The 12,958-nt window shown below is 39.1% G+C and overlaps 1 protein-coding gene across 1 annotated transcript in view; it reads left to right on the forward strand.

Annotated features, from left to right (window-relative positions):
- Positions 1 to 12,958, forward strand: part of bchs (WD repeat and FYVE domain containing 3 bchs) — a 478,767-nt gene that overhangs the window by 399,710 nt on the left and 66,099 nt on the right. Inside the window, exons 46-49 of the mRNA XM_067152491.2 lie at positions 7,805 to 7,958; positions 8,105 to 8,339; positions 10,029 to 10,252; positions 12,138 to 12,391. Of these exons, the coding sequence (XP_067008592.2) occupies positions 7,805 to 7,958; positions 8,105 to 8,339; positions 10,029 to 10,252; positions 12,138 to 12,391 (867 nt within the window). The remainder of the gene's footprint in view (positions 1 to 7,804; positions 7,959 to 8,104; positions 8,340 to 10,028; positions 10,253 to 12,137; positions 12,392 to 12,958) is intronic.

Below are 12,958 nucleotides of genomic sequence, written 5' to 3' on the forward strand. Positions count from 1 at the left end.
ACATAAATATTTGAGAATTCCATTGTACACCTTCCCCTAAACTACCATTTTTCTCAGCGTGAATACAATTATTTATGGCCTAGATTGTAGCGACTTATTTCTCATTAAGATACGACCATTAATAACAAATATTTGAAAATTAAATTTTAGGCCTTCCCCTAAATTACCATTTTACTCAGCGTGAGTAAAATTATTTATAACCTAGATTATAGCGATTTATTCCTTGACTTTGTGTACTGATTTTCATTAAGATATTATCACTAATAACATAAATATTTGAGAATTAAATTGCAGGTCTTCCCTGAACTACCATTTCAGTCAACATGAATAAAATTATTTATGACCTAGATTATAGTGACTTATTACCCGACTTTGTATACCGATTTTCATTAAATTCTCTTCAGCCATTTTCTCGTGATGCGTGTACATACATACATACATACATACATACATACAGACAGACAGACAGAAATTACGGAAAAGTAAAAAGTGCATTTCCTTGTTACTGTGGGCACGACTGATACAGAAATACCATCCTTTTTAAATTCTGAGCAATGTACCGACAAAACTCTTATTTTATATATATAGATTTACAAGGAAACCCTGTATTAGTCATATTTAACATTTAATAAAATATAATTAAAATATATTAAACACAATAATTGAAGGTTTTACACAGTTAGGATGTCGTACCTACGACAAGTGGAGCTCAGTGCTGTTCACGAATGAATCCAGATTCTGTTTGAAGACACCGGATGGAAGGGAGAGTGAATGGAGAAAGTCCAGGGAATATTATTCACCCTGTTTCTCTGCAAGGACACCGTTCAGTGGAGGCTCTGTGATGGCCGTGGTCTGGGCTGGGATTACCACTGATGCGCGCACGTAGGTGTTCGTCGAGAATGAAAGTCTGACAGCCCACTGATACATCAAGGAGATTTTAGTGGATCACGTGGTGCCTTTTGCACCCGTCATTGGCGAGAACTTTATCCTGATGCATGAAAATGCTCGCCCACACGTTGCTGTTTGTGTACATGAATACCTAGATGAAGTTGGTATTCAGCGCATGGTGTGGCCTGCTCGTAGTCCCGACCTAAACCGATAGAGCATGTTTGAGATATGCTTGGGAATCGTGTTAGGAGTCGTTCCCCTGACACTCGGGCTGAACTTCAGGCTACACTCCAGGCAGAATGGGAGCTCATACCACAAGGGAACATTCGAGATTGTATCCTGAGCATGTCTGATCAAATCACAGATGTAACTATGGCTAGAGGTGGTAATATCCGTTACTGAGGCAATGGAAATCTGTTGAAAACATGTGGACAAATAGACTTCATATGAAACTGTGCAGAACTCCAGGTTTTGACACTTATAAATTCGTATTAGTGGACTGTTGTGATTGTCATGATCAAAACTCTTTATCAATTATTGTGCTGAAACTACTCATATGAACTAATTAACTTATGTTGCCATATCGTTGTAATGTCATAATATATGATTTTTACCATTTTTCAAATGGACTAATATTAAATTTTGTCTCATATGTAGTATTTTGATTTTTTTTGCCAGTGAGTGTAACATTATTATTATTCTTTATGAATAATTAAAACTGTTACCAGTCACAATTTTTACTATATGTTGTACCCCACAACGCATTTCAGAATCTGGGCTTCATCATCTACTTGATACACAATTGATTCCAAAGAATATTAAACTATTTAATTTAAGAGTAGGGGCTGTGTGCATTATGAATTTGTATCTTAATTTAATATTTTTGAATTATCATTTTTAATTTTGTGTATTTGATGCTGCATGTCCTGTATCATGTAGATGTGCAGTAATTGCCGATTTTTCATGCTTATGTAGCCAAAATGTTACCAGGTGTTCTTGAAATCTGATGTCAAATCCTCTTCTGGTTTGTCCAATGTAAAAATATTCACAGTTTTTACAGGTGATTTTACATACACCAGACCATTTGAATTTATCTGGTGTATTGACTGAGCATAGTAGAATCTGGCCCAGGTTATTTATGGTTGAGAAGTAATTGCTGTACATCTACATGACACAGGACATGAAGTATCAAATATACAAAATCTCTCACCATTTTACACACATATCCAAAAGGGATAACATTAAGTATTTTAGAAATTCTAGAAAGATTACAGTAACCCACAAGCATGGTTCATGTTTGTGGGTTACTGTAGTCACGTCCTAGTTCGTGAACCATGGGCAACGGCTGAGTGGCCTAGTAAGTGGTTCTGAGAGTCGGGATACCAGTTGCTATGGAATGGGAGTGGGCATCTCGGACATATTCTGAGTCCTGGCCCTCCTTGTGCTCAGGCGGCTAGGACTATACAATTCACCGGTGGTCCATAACCCGTTAGAGGAGAGATCCTCACTTGGACTATGTGCAAGTAGGGTAGCATCCTGCTTCATGAATTTACCGAGCTCAGAACATTTTAAGCAAGCCTCGGACCTATGGGAGTAATGGAGTCCCACTCCCATTTGACAGGCGAGGGACTCCTTGGAAACAACTTGGCGAACGAAATGGAATTCGATGGGGGGCTATCAATATTAATGGGGCTTATGGAAGAAAGAAGGTAGAACTGACTGAGTCAGCAAAGAGGATGCATCTGGATGTGCTAGGAGTAAGTGATATTCGGGTAAGGGGAGATAATGAGGAAGAGATAGGAGATTATAAAGTGTCTGGGGTAGGGCTCGTTATCAGGAATAGTTTCTGTTAGGCACGTAAATGAGCGAACGATGTGGGTAGATTTGTCAGTTGGAGGAATTAGGACAAGAATTGTGTCCGTGTATTCACCATGTGAGGGTGCAGATGAGGATGAAGTTGACAAGTTTTATGCAGCATTGAGTGACATCGTGGTAAGGGTCAACAGCAAGGATAGAATAGTGCTAATGGGCGATTTCAATGCGAGAGTTGGGAATAGAACTGAAGGATACGAAAGGGTGATTGGTAAATGTGGGGAAGATATGGAAGCTAATGGGAATGGGAAGCATTTGCTGGACTTCTGTGCTAGTATGGGTTTAGCTGTTACGAATACATTCTTCAACCATAAGGCTATTTACCGCTACACATGGGAGGCTAGGGGTACCAGATCCATAATAGACTATATCTTAACAGACTTCGAATTCAGGAAATCTGTTAGGAATATACGAGTTTTTCGCGGATTTTTCGATGATACAGACCACTATCTGATCTGTAGTGAACTAAGTACCTCTAGGCCTAGGGTAGAGAAAGTGAAATCTGTCTGCAAACGAATAAGGGTAGAAAATCTCCAGAACGAGGAAATTAGACAGAAGTACATGGATATGATTAGTGAGAAGTTTCGAACAGTAGATAGTAAGCAGGTTCAGGATATAGAAAGTGAATGGGTGGCGTACAGAGATGCTGTAGTAGAAACGGCAAGGGAATGCCTAGGAACAAGTGTGGGTAAAGATGGGAAAAGGCGAACATCTTGGTGGAATGATGAAGTGAGAGCAGCCTGTAAACATAAAAAGAAGGCTTATCAGAAGTGGCTCCATACAAGGGCCGAGGCAGACAGGGATTTGTACGTAGATGAAAGATACGGAGCGAAACAAATAGTTGTTGAATCCAAAAAGAAGTCATGGGAAGATTTTGGTAATAACCTGGAAAGGCTAGGTCAAGCAGCAGGGAAACCTTTCTGGACAGTAATAAAGAATCTTAGGAAGGGAGTGAAAAAGGAAATGAACAGTGTTTTGAGTATATCAGGTGAACTCATAATAGATCCCAGGGAATCACTGGAGAGGTGGAGGGAATATTTTGAACATCTTCTCAATGTTAAAGGAAATCATCCTGGTGGTGTTGCAAACAGCCAAGCTCATGGGGAGGAGGAAAATGATGTTGGTGAAATTATGCTTGAGGAAGTGGAAAGGATAGTAAATAAACTCCATTGTCATAAGGCAGCAGGAATAGATGAAATTCGACCTGAAATGGTGAAGTATAGTGGGAAGGCAGGGATGAAATGGCTTCATAAAGTAGTAAAATTAGTGTGGAGTGTTGGTAAGGTACCTTCAGATTGGACAAAAGCAGTAATTGCACCTGTCTATAAGCAAGGGAACAGGAAGGATTGCAACAATTATCGAGGTATCTCATTGATAAGTATACCAGGCAAAGTATTCACTGGTATCTTGGAAGGGAGGGTGCGATCAGTCGTTGAGAGGAAGTGGGATGAAAACCAGTGTGGTTTCAGACCACAGAGAGGCTGTCAGGATCAGATTTTCAGTATGTGCCAGGTAATTGAGAAATGCTACGAGAGGAATAGGCAATTGTGTTTATGTTTCGTAGATATAGAGAAAGCATATGACAGGATACCGAGGGAAAAGATGTTCGCTATACTGGGGGACTATGGAATTAAAGGTAGATTATTAAAATCAATCAAAGGCATTTATGTTGACAATTGGGCTTCAGTGAGAATTGATGGTAGAATGAGTTCTTGGTTTAGGGTACTTACAGGGCTTAGACAAGGCTGTAATCTTTCACCTTTGCTGTTTGTAGTATACATGGATCATCTGCTGAAAGGTATAAAATGGCAGGGTGGGATTCAGTTAGGTGGAAATGTAGTAAGCAGTTTGGCCTATGCTGACGACTTTGTCTTAATGGCAGACTGTGCAGAAAGCCTGCAATCTAATATCTTGGAACTTGAAAATAGGTGCAATGAGTATGGTATGAAAATTAGCCTCTTGAAGACTAAATTGATGTCAGTAGGTAAGAAATTCAACAGAATTGAATGTCAGATTGGTGATACAAAGCTAGAACAAGTCGATAATTTCAAGTATTTAGGTTGTGTGTTCTCCCAGGATGGTAATATAGTAAGTGAGATTGAATCAAGGTGTCGTAAAGCTAATGCAGTGAGCTCGCAGTTGCGATCAGCAGTATTCTGTAAGAAGGAAGTCAGCTCCCAGACGAAACTATCTTTACATCGGTCTGTTTTCAGACCAACTTTGCTTTACGGGAGCGAAAGCTGGGTGGACTCAGGATATCTTATTCATAAGTTAGAAGTAACAGACATGAAAGTAGCAAGAATGATTGCTGGTACAAACCGGTGGGGACAATGGCAGGAGGGTACTCGGAATGAGGAGATAAAGGCTAATTTAGGTATGAACTCGATGGATGAAGCTGTATGCATAAACCAGCTTCGGTGGTGGGGTCACGTGAGGCGAATGGAGGAGGATAGGTTACCTAGGAGAATAATGGACTCTGCTATGGAGGGTAAGAGAAGTAGAGGGAGACCAAGACGACGATGGTTAGACTCGGTTTCTAACGATTTAAAGATAAGAGGTATGGAACTAAATGAGGCCACAACACTAGTTGCAAATCAAGGATTGTGGCGACGTTTAGTAAATTCTCAGAGGCTTGCAGACTGAACGCTGAAAGGCATAACAGTCTATAATGATAATGTATGAATGTATGTATGTATGTATGTCAATGCAAGCTGCTCAATGATAAAAATGAATATTTAAAATATATATATATATATATATATAAAACTTTAGCAACACCATTATATTTCTGATATGACACACACACATAATTGACCTAACATAGAAGTTATAAATTCATATTGCTCATACTCCTACTCTTAAATGAAATAGTTTAATGTTCTTTGAAAGCAGTTATCAAGTAGAGTAACAATTGTCATTATTTCACCACCAGACATGGGCCCTAGACTCCAAAATACGTTGTGGAGTACAACATTTAATAAAAATTCTGGCTGGTAATAGTTTTTAAATTACTGTATTCGTAAAGAATTAATTCACAGTCATGGATAAAGTCTATATAAAACATGGTTATTTGTAAGGAAACATTCCTTTTCTTTTCAACTGATATCAGATTGCTATGAAACTGGCTTAGTTCCTCCTGACTTCATTAAAAATAGAACTGTTGCACTACAAAAAAAAAAAAAAAGAGAGAGTGAAATGCTGTACACTGTTCAGATTACAAACTATCTCTTGCCTGTCTCATGCCACAAAAATACTGCTGAACTAATGACCAGTTTCGATTTTGGTCAGAGAAAGGTGCCAGGGAAGCAATTCTGACATTACATTTGATTGTGGAGAGGAGAAGAACAGGAAACTATATGTGACCTCTGTCAATACAGACAAAGCTTTTGACCATGCTACTTGCAGCTTTTCCAACAATGAAAAATATAGGACTTGAAAGGAAGGATAAACACCTCATACTAAATTTATATAGAATCCAAAACACTGATATTGAAATGAATGGAACCAAGCAGTTTGTCAAAATAAGAAGAGGAGTTAGACAAGGTTGTCCGCGCTCTCCTTATTTCTTCTGTATGTTCATCAGAGAAGCATCACAGTCACGAAAGAAAAAGCAGCTGGGATAAAAATTAATGGTAAACAAGTGCATTCCATCCCAGTCTAGAAAGTCAAGAATAACAGCTGAGAGGTCCTGGAGACCATGCTTCACCTCATAAACTCGAGGCCTTTGAGCTGAGCAGCAGTCACTTGGTAGGCCAAAGGCCCTTCTGGGCCAATAGTTCTGGGGGATGGGAAGTATATTCCATAAGATTTGCTGAAAATATTGCCTTATGGCTGAAACAAGACAAAGGTATGCAGAGAATGCCCAACACTCAACATACTAGCAGAAGCTTTAGGCAAATGGAACCTCAAAAATAATGTAAAGAAACAATAACAGTAGGTAAATTCAGGCAAACCCCTATTGCAGACATTAATTACCCGTGATAACATTGAACAAGTAAGACAATTTTGCTACCTTGGAACCCTAAACACCAGTGACAACCAGAATCCACCAGAAGTCGCAAAAAGGGTAACAGTGGAAAAGAAAGCCTTCCAAGATATAAAGGCACCAGCTGGCCAACAAATATATAGAGATTCAGAAGACCTTTGTGAAAAACTTTGTATGGAGCATGCGTCTGTATGGTTGTGAATGCTGGACATTAGGAAAAACAGGAAAAGAAAAGGTTAGAGGCAGTTGAAATGTGGATCTGAAGGAGAATGCAGAGGATAAGTTGGACTGAAACGAAGAGCAATACTAAAGACTGAAGAAAGAGAAAGAAACTTGAGGCTGGTCATGGACATTGAAACAGGGAAAATAAAATTTATTGGTCATATTCTGCGGTATGAGTTAAAAGAAGAATTGTCGGGAAAGGGGAAAGAAGACGACCCAGAGTGTCTTACTTCAAGAACCTGCTTTAAAGGATGAATTTCAAGACCTATACTGAGTTGAAAAGACTGCCTCAAGATACACATATGGCTGCGGTGGCAAGGCTTCGCCTTTAGAATATGATGATGAAGGAAGGATATATATTCTTAATAGTAAACTCTGCTCACTTTTTCTGGATGGCAAGGGCTCCAGACTGTTGATAAATGTTCAACATACCTTATATTGAGAATTGATAAAGAAGATCGTATGATTATCATCTCGATCTCAAGAGTACCTGTTTCAAAGACTAGCTGCATAGCATAGTTGGTTGATGTGCTCGCCTCCCATATTAAAGATTGTCAGAATTGTGATTTGGTCAGTTACTATCCGAGTGCTTAAATGTAAGAGATCAGAGTCAGTAGAACTCATATTCAGTGCAAAACTCTTGATTCTTAGGCATCTGTTAAAATCCATAGCAATTGGAGGAATGTTAAACATATAACATCACCACCACCACCACCACCACCTCTGCCATTCTGCAAAGGGTAATTCCCAAGTTTTACATCTCAGTACTATTACATGTGCTTGTTAGATAAATTGTGCTAATTTTATCTACCACTATGTATTATGAACTGTCAATAGGGAGGCCACTTCGACTTGGCAGATCGTATGTTCCATTCTGTACGAGAAGCATGGTGTTCTGCCTCCAAGCATAACATGGCTGATGTAAAGGAGCTGATCCCAGAATTTTTCTACCTTCCTGAGTTTCTAGTCAATTCCAATAATTTTGATCTTGGTAAGTGTACTTTCTTTATTAATTGTATTTCAGTCAGACTTCATCTGTCATGTGCTTTTCCCCTGTGTTAGTGACATCACCAGTTACAAACCTATGACTAAGTTATATTCCTCATATGCTTGTTCATATGGTATGTTTATTCACAGGATGCAAGCAGAATGGTGTCCAGCTAGGTGATATCGTACTTCCACCATGGGCAAAGGAAGATCCTCGAGAGTTCATCCGTGTTCACCGCCTTGCATTAGAGTGTGACTATGTTTCCCAGCACTTACATGAGTGGATTGACCTTATCTTTGGATGCAAGCAGCATGGACCAGCAGCTGTAGAAGCAGTCAATGTGTTTCATCACCTCTTCTATGAGGGCAATGTTGACATTTACAAGTGAGAATATGACATGTTGTAGAAAAAGTTTGGATCAATCAATTTTTAGGATGCCCCTAAGAGTATTTTGTATACATTGTTGACTTGATATACTTTCTCTTTAAAAATTTCATACAAGAAGTAATCAGTAAGAATTAAAAGTAACAGAATTATGCCGATCACTTGACAACATAATTGAAATTATAACAGTTACATAACCGTCTACATAAAAACAACTTACTACAGTATTGTCTGCGCAAAACTAGAATGGGATTGGCGTTTAAGAGAGCTAGATTCTAGATGTTGCCACATTGTGTTACTAAACGAAGGTCTCCTTGCGGCGAAGTCAAATACCATACATTTGATGAGATGTATTTTAAGGCAACAAGATATTCAGAGTAAAATACAGTAGAACCTCGATAATTCAAAATCCCACCCAATTTGAAGAAGCTCTTGTTCCTAGAAACATGAGGACAGTTTTTCATTTTATTTAAATTGTTTAATTCAAAATACGGATAATTCGTCATTCAAAGAACAGCGTCGGTCCATTACTGAAAATCAGACTTTTAATTCAAAACTGCCTTGACATTTTAAAAAAGTAGTATTTTACAGATTAATTTAAATTTAAAATGTGTCCGTGTCATGATAGAGCACGTCTTCCAAAACATGCAGAGGTAGCTTGGAAACACACTCTGTTTCACTTTCCCTTTCAACGGTCACATGTAGAACCCTCGGTTATTAATAACAGATATACACTATCTGATCAAAAGTATCTGGACACTTATTCAGAACTATCCTCTAAGTGTTCTTCGGATATGTTGCCCAGTATTGGATATTAATAGACCTTAATTACAGTCAAATGTCCTTATATCCTTCTGTCTTTAATATGCTTCCTTGAAAAACACACTCACGCTGTCATCCCACCTTTGCCAAATTTCACTGTGGGCACTGGAAAGGCTGGCATGTATCATTAACCACTCCTAAATCCTTCCATATGACTGCCACATGGTATATTATAATTCATCACTTCAAAGCACTCATCGCCAGTCATCTGGGGACCGGGATTGAGGCAGCATTTTTACACCACGAAATGCGGGACTTAGCGTTCACTGGCAAAGTGTGTGGTTTATGGGTGGGTGCCTGAGCCTTGAATTCAGTCTTCATATCTCATGATGCACAGTCATAGCAATAGCTGCACTGTTAGCAGCACTGCAGAATTCACGGGTGATGATATTACGCTATGTCCTGCAATTTTCTGTTCCACGTTCTTTGAACCTCGATGACCTCTATTGGTCAATGTGGTTTTATTGTAGTTTTGTCTTCTCAATGCCACTGAACAGTCACATCTCTGACGGTTGACTTCGGCAACTTCAGAACGGTATAAATTTTCCTGACTTATTGCTTACTGATGTGACAACCAATAACCATTCCATGATTGAAGTTACCAAGTTCCCTTACTACACCACTTCTTCAGATACTGTCCTGTAGCATCCTTACATATCTCATACCCAGTTATATCAGAACTACGAGCGAGTTTTCCGTGCGGTTAGAGGCGCACAGCACGGTGATTGTAGTGACATCCAAGCTCTAGTTTACATGTCCAGATACTTTTGATCAGATAGTGCATTTAGATAAATGTGACGATAAAACATACTATTGTGTGTAATATTTGTACATAACTAGAATTATTTCTTTTGTCTCTCTCTTTAGCATTGATGATCCACTAAAGAAGAATGCCACCATTGGTTTTATCAACAACTTTGGTCAAATTCCAAAGCAGTTATTCAAGAAACCACATCCAGCCAAAAAGATAAGTCACCGTACCTCTGTAATTGATCCTGGTCCCATAACTCCGGGTCTTAGTTTTACAACTGGGGATAGACTCTTCTTCCACAATCTGGATAATCTGCGTCCTTCTCTTCAGCCTATCAAAGGTATGGATATATTCTGAAGGATTTGAATAACCTCTCTCAAAGAAAGTTGGGTAGTCATGCCTTTAGGCTTTATTGTATTATAAACTTTGTCTCAAGGAAGTCAGTATGCCATGGGCATGCTCCAGAGATAGCCAGCAGCAGCAGCACAGATCAGATTCATCTATAGCAATAGGAAGTTTGGCCAGGCAGCTTTGGGAGATATTGATGTAGGTTTATTTAAATTATGCAGGAATATTAAGTGATTTAAACTGCTGTACATATTTTTACATCATAATTGATTAGCAGTTTAGTGCTAGAATAAGAGTGGTGGAATGATCAAGCAAGAGAGAATCTGTAAAAGGGAATTGATAAACAAGAATTTATAAGATAACATAAGCTGATGAAAAAAAAAGAAATGCTATTTCCACAATTCCTTACATATCTCATACCCAGTTCTATCAGAACCACGAGCGAGTTGTCCGTGCGGTTAGGGGCGCACAGCTGTGATCTTGCATTTGCAAGATAGTGTGTTCGAATTCCACTGTCGGCAGCTCTGAAGGTGGTTTTCCATTTTCACACCAGGCAAATGCTGGCCACAATCAGTTCCTTTCCATTCCTAGACCTTTCCTATCTCATCATCGCCATAAGACCTGTCTGTGTCGGTGCGACATAAAGCAACTTGTAAGAAAAAAATCATAACCTTGAAAGTGGATTGCTGTTGTCATTTGGATCATCAGTCCATGGATCCCTCTCTATCTTGTACTAACCTCTTCATCTTTGTAGAACTGTTTATTATTTATGTTCGAAGTAGGAAGAAGAAACGGATGAAGAACTGGGATTGATAAAGAGAGAGCCTACTTATGTGAAGACTGTGGTGTCTGAAGATGTGGCATTTGTCCTTATCTTTTATGTCCTCATGTTTGTCCTTATCTCCCATTTCTGTGCTCCCTCATTCATCACTGACTTGCCACTGAGTTTATTTGGAGGTATGTTCCTATCCTAGTTCTTAGCTCTCTATATTTGATACTCTTGTACTGTATTAGTATGTTAATCATGTCTTTACTGGATAAGTATTGCTTCATTTCCTTATCCAGCATGAGATATTGAATCTGATATTAGCTGAGACATTGTCTGGCTAAGTGACCCTGGTATGGTAATGGAGTAGACCATACAGCCAGCAACTCAACTCCGAGTGCTGGGTGGCGGGAGATAACCTGACACCCTGAAAGGGTGAATGACCTTGAATGAAGGAGCCCTCTTGGGAGGCTAATGGTCCCTCGGAGAACGAAATGCCTCTGAAACCCATCACGTAGTGCCTGTATCCAAGATTAGAGGTGACTACAGGGGTGTCTGTTCTCCAGGTTAGAAGTGGCCTCAGATCCCATAGATAGTTGACATCAGTAAAGGTATGCAATTGTAAAACTTTGTCCCAGTATCAACAACAGACTCGACCAAGATGGGAAAATATTCAAGATGATGATGATTAGTTGAAATATAATACACCCAAAGGCTTAGTCTTCAGACATCCAGTGACCAGTTAAAAAATTTCTCCACCTCCTTTCAGTCACCAGCTGGCATCGTCACCTTTGTATAGAAATATTTTCCTTCCAGTATACCTATTTTGATATATCCTTTATCCCTGTCAATTTATAAGCATATGATTTGTGCAGTTTTTAAGATATTCAATGGATATTATGCTATTTCAATAACTATTATAGAAGTAGTTGAGGATTTTAAAATTTGATGTCTTCTATTGCTAGTCTCTGTGTGTTTCATTTACTTTCTGCTGATTAGCAAAATGAATGAGTTCAAGTTTTACTGTCATTCACATTTACTCACAGAGTGAATAATTTGATAACATGAAGATCATAATTAACATAATAATGAAGATAGTCTTATTTTTCAGAACTCAAGAGTCCAGTTGGTCAGATCCTGCATACAGAGAAAGGCATCCTGGCTGTGGAGCAAAACAAAGTTCTTATTCCTCCATCATACAACAAATATGTTGCTTGGGGGTTTGCTGATCACAGCTTACGTATTGGTAACTATGACAGTGACAAAGCTGTCTTTGTGTGCGAAGCCATGATGCAGAGCAATGGAGAGATTGTAGCCTGTGTGTGTCCATCATCTAAACTTATAGTCACAGCAGGAACAAGCACAGTAAGTTTCTCATTGTAAACTGTGGTCATTGGTGACATGCGATGTTGAATTGAGGTTATAATATTGTTTGTGTCTGTCCATTTTTGAGCTTTGAGTCATATCAAGAATCACAGCTATCACTTTGTAGTTTTTATATCCACTTCAAAAGTACTTGAAATGAATCCGTCTCATTTTCAAGGTTTTGTTAGTGTTTGGAATTTCCTTTGTACACTGCTGGCCAAATTGCAACACCAAAGAGGACTTGAGCCATTACAACTAGATTTGTTGGACAGAATACCCATCATACACAAGTGACTACTCTTGCAGTTGGTTATGACATGACATAGAGACCACAGGGAAGTCACTACAGTTTGACCCCACTGTGGGCAGTAGTAACCACTGCTACTCAATGCGGCATTGAGAGGAAGGGACTTCAAGTGTCTGCATGGGGTATTTCCACCTCTGCTGCTCTGATGCATGACCAAAATTCAGCTATTGTTGCTGCAGGTGTCCTGTCACTGGCGAGTCATTGTCCAAACATGGACCAAATGTTTTCCATGGGTGAGAGAGTAAAAGAGAGCAGACCAA

This window comes from Anabrus simplex, chromosome 8 (genome assembly GCF_040414725.1).
Source record: "Anabrus simplex isolate iqAnaSimp1 chromosome 8, ASM4041472v1, whole genome shotgun sequence".
Taxonomy (NCBI): Eukaryota; Metazoa; Arthropoda; class Insecta; order Orthoptera; family Tettigoniidae; genus Anabrus; species Anabrus simplex.